General features: G+C 32.5%; 1 protein-coding gene across 1 annotated transcript in view; it reads left to right on the top strand.

The window, feature by feature from the left end:
• The first annotated feature begins 967 nt into the window (after positions 1–967).
• LOC111462566 (enoyl-CoA hydratase 2, peroxisomal) overlaps positions 968–3,257 on the top strand; it is a 7,777-nt gene continuing 5,487 nt past the window's right edge. Inside the window, exons 1-3 of the mRNA XM_023106178.1 lie at positions 968–1,265; positions 2,808–2,830; positions 2,928–3,033. Of these exons, the coding sequence (XP_022961946.1) occupies positions 1,206–1,265; positions 2,808–2,830; positions 2,928–3,033 (189 nt within the window). The 5' untranslated portion in view covers positions 968–1,205. The remainder of the gene's footprint in view (positions 1,266–2,807; positions 2,831–2,927; positions 3,034–3,257) is intronic.

Genomic DNA, 3,257 nt, shown 5'->3' with positions numbered 1-3,257 from the left:
TATAAAAAAAAAAAAAAAAAAAAAAAGTCCTCAGCTCGAGGGCATTCATAATTTTTCTTTCTTATCATAGCGTTTCATTGAGTTTCCTTCTTTGTTCTTGCAGTGATTTTTTTAGTTAATAAATATTCTTATGGTTACGAGTTCGTAGTTAGGATAAAGGCTAAATGTATGATATTATCTCTAATGTCTGTGTCTCTATTTTAATTTTCTTGCTTTGATCATTTTGTGAGATTTAAATTTTATATACTATCCCTAACTTAGATTAATATTTCTAGATAATACGAAAATCATCGAAAAATTTCTATCAATTTCTAATTGGATAACAATCTATTTTTCTAGTTTTCAATCTTTTTTCCAGGCAATCACGAGGATTCCGTACTTGAGAATGCAAGTGCTGGAATCATACAAAATATATGAATGTCTGAGAGTGAAAGCGAACAACTCGTAAGTGTGTTTGTATTGAAAAATCAATTTGAATATAATTTAATTCTATAACATATATACAATGACCTAAAAAAAATTAATCTCACACGCTAAAAAAGATGTGAATCAAAACAAATTAAAAATAAATACTCAAAAATATTATTATCATGCCGTAAAATACTACTTGAAATTTTAAAGTAGCATTAAAATTTTTAATATTTATAAAAGAAACCGTACACTTCATAAATTATCTCTAAATTACAAAAAAAAATTGAAAGTTTAAATAAGGGTGTTAATTTGTAAAAATAATTAAAATGTATTAATGAAAATTTGGAAAGTTAAAGTTTTAATTTTTTTTAATTTAAGGTTATTTTTTAAATATAATTATTGTATTTTTTAAAATTTAGAAGTATTTCTAAATTTATTAAAAAAAATGTGAAGGTAATTTTAATTTTTTTTAAAAATTTAATGGTATTTTTGAATGGAATAAAAAGTTTATAAAGATATTTTAGACCTTTTTTTTTTTTAATTGAAATGGGTAAAACTCGAACGCAACTCCAACCCGAGAAATTATCCATTGCGCTTGCGCTTGCGCGCGGAGGTCAGCAACAATCTCTGACTTTCCCTGTATGGGCACGTCATTATGCCATCCCTTCCCATTGCGCGCTCTTATTGAGAGGCCTTATCCTGTGCGATTTCGGAGTGGATTGATTGTTTCAGTATTGAATCTGTAAACTGATTTCCCGCTTTCAGTTTCCACTGCAGCTTGTTCGAGGTTTCTCATGGCGGATAATCCATCGGGCTTTGATCCTGATCGTATTCTTGCTCACAAATTTCCTGAGGTATGGAATATTGATTCACTCACCTTCTTGTGTGCAAGCTACGCTCTGTTTCTTTCGCTTGGTTTTACTCTCCTCCTATTTTTGTCATCGAACTACCTTTCGTTAAGATAAAACGAAGTATGAACCCGAAGAATTGGGATGAAAAGTAAGGAATTGTGGATCTCTGGGCTCTCGGCCTGTTTAGGTTTGTCATTGATTTCGATGTCGTTTTTGAATTTTGATCTTTGCTCTCTGGGACACCTCGTAGTGACAACTATTTAAGGGAACATTAGTGTCGATGTTTCTTACATATCATGTTCATGTATAACTAACCACCGTTATCTAGGTTTTTTACATATCATATTGGAAGACATCTTGTCAATTGATTCTTCTCTGTAATGTGTCAACTTGAAAGAACAAAACTACTCAACTATTAATTAGTTGGATAGGTTCATTGTTGTTGGCGTAATTTCCTCAAAATGCCAGTGATGGGAAATTAGGCATGTAAGGCATATCCTACCCTGCTTCTTAGCATATTATTAGCAAGTCTGTTGAAGGCTCATAACTTTAGGAATATGTTATAGCATTTAATTGAGAACTTTTTCGGCCTTACACGGTTTTCTTATTTCAAACTTAGTTGATTCAAAGGTCAGATATTAAGCAATAACTCAAGAAAATTCCTTAATAGTCCCAAGATTAGAGTCTTTCTTGTCTGAAAGCACACCGCAGCGATTCTCATATGCATAGAACAGACATATGGTATGTATGGTCCTTTATCATATTAAGATATGTTAGACTTGAAAACATGTTTCTAAACCATTATAGAAAGAATCTTACTGAAGACAGAAGGGTCTGTGCATGTGCATGATGCGGACAACTTTCTTGGAGAAAATTTCATATTGAAGAGGGCAGGGGTGAGCTTTCGGTGGCCAGTGCCTTTTTGAATCCTATTCTCCTTTGTGAGTGGATATGTAAGCTGGTTAGATAGTCAACCTTGGCTTTACTGCGAAACCCCTTTTAACAATGTGGCTTCCTCCTTCTCCATGACATGTAGACACATTTTTTTGGATAATCTGTCCATGATTGACACATAATCAAACATGAAAGAATCGTTAATTTGAAGTGAATTGCATCAAATGTGGTCTAAGCATATGCTGCATTAAGATAATTGGTTTTGATTTTATTTCTCGTAAAACGTTGAATGGTTTGAAAAGGTTATTGCTTCATCATGAATGCAGAATTTTTTTTCTTCAACTTCTTGATAATGTTGTATGCTTTCACCTTTATCGGACATTAGCTTTTGGATGTTGACATAAGATGTAATATTTATCAAGTTCTGAAGGAATCATAAATTTGTAGCTGTTTTATTTTAAAGCCTGGGTTAATCAGCTCCGTGCATACATCTTTTTTGCCAAATTTAGTTTCTAATATGTCAATAGTTGAGGCTATCGTTCTATATATATTGGCTGGGGAAGAAAATTCACTAATGTTCACATGAAGTTTTGATTTTCTTTTTCATTAGACGTGTAGAGACTTATTTGTTCTAATTTACTTTTTCTGTAGACAACATCCACCTATACCGAGAGGTAAATCCTCATATACTGAGCTTATGCATTCAACTGTTCTACTTGAGGGAGGTTACCGTTTATGTCAATTAGTGTACTTCTTTCTGTTGATTGACAGAGATGTTGCACTCTATGCTCTGGGCATTGGAGCATGTGGTCGGGAAGCTGTGGATGCTGATGAGCTGAAATATGTTTACAATGAAAATGGGCAAGAATACATCGAGGTACTTCATCTAGAATTGTAAAATATGTGTAGATATATATATAAAGGGGGCAGAGCATGTTGAATTTCTGGGGTTGATACTATGATTTTCAATGGGCTGAGGGGAGGAGGTGATTGGTGAATTGTTAGAGTTCTGGAGGAATTGCACTACTCTGATTTTTGGGAAATTTAGATTCTCTTTTTTTTTTTTTTTTTTTTTTTTTTTTTTTTTTTTTTTTTTTTTTT

Source organism: Cucurbita moschata, unplaced genomic scaffold, assembly GCF_002738365.1.
Source record: "Cucurbita moschata cultivar Rifu unplaced genomic scaffold, Cmos_1.0 Cmo_Scf00027, whole genome shotgun sequence".
Taxonomy (NCBI): domain Eukaryota; kingdom Viridiplantae; phylum Streptophyta; class Magnoliopsida; order Cucurbitales; family Cucurbitaceae; genus Cucurbita; species Cucurbita moschata.
The sequence above is the reverse complement of the archived record's forward strand: the minus strand, read 5'-3'. Positions and strand labels throughout refer to the sequence as shown.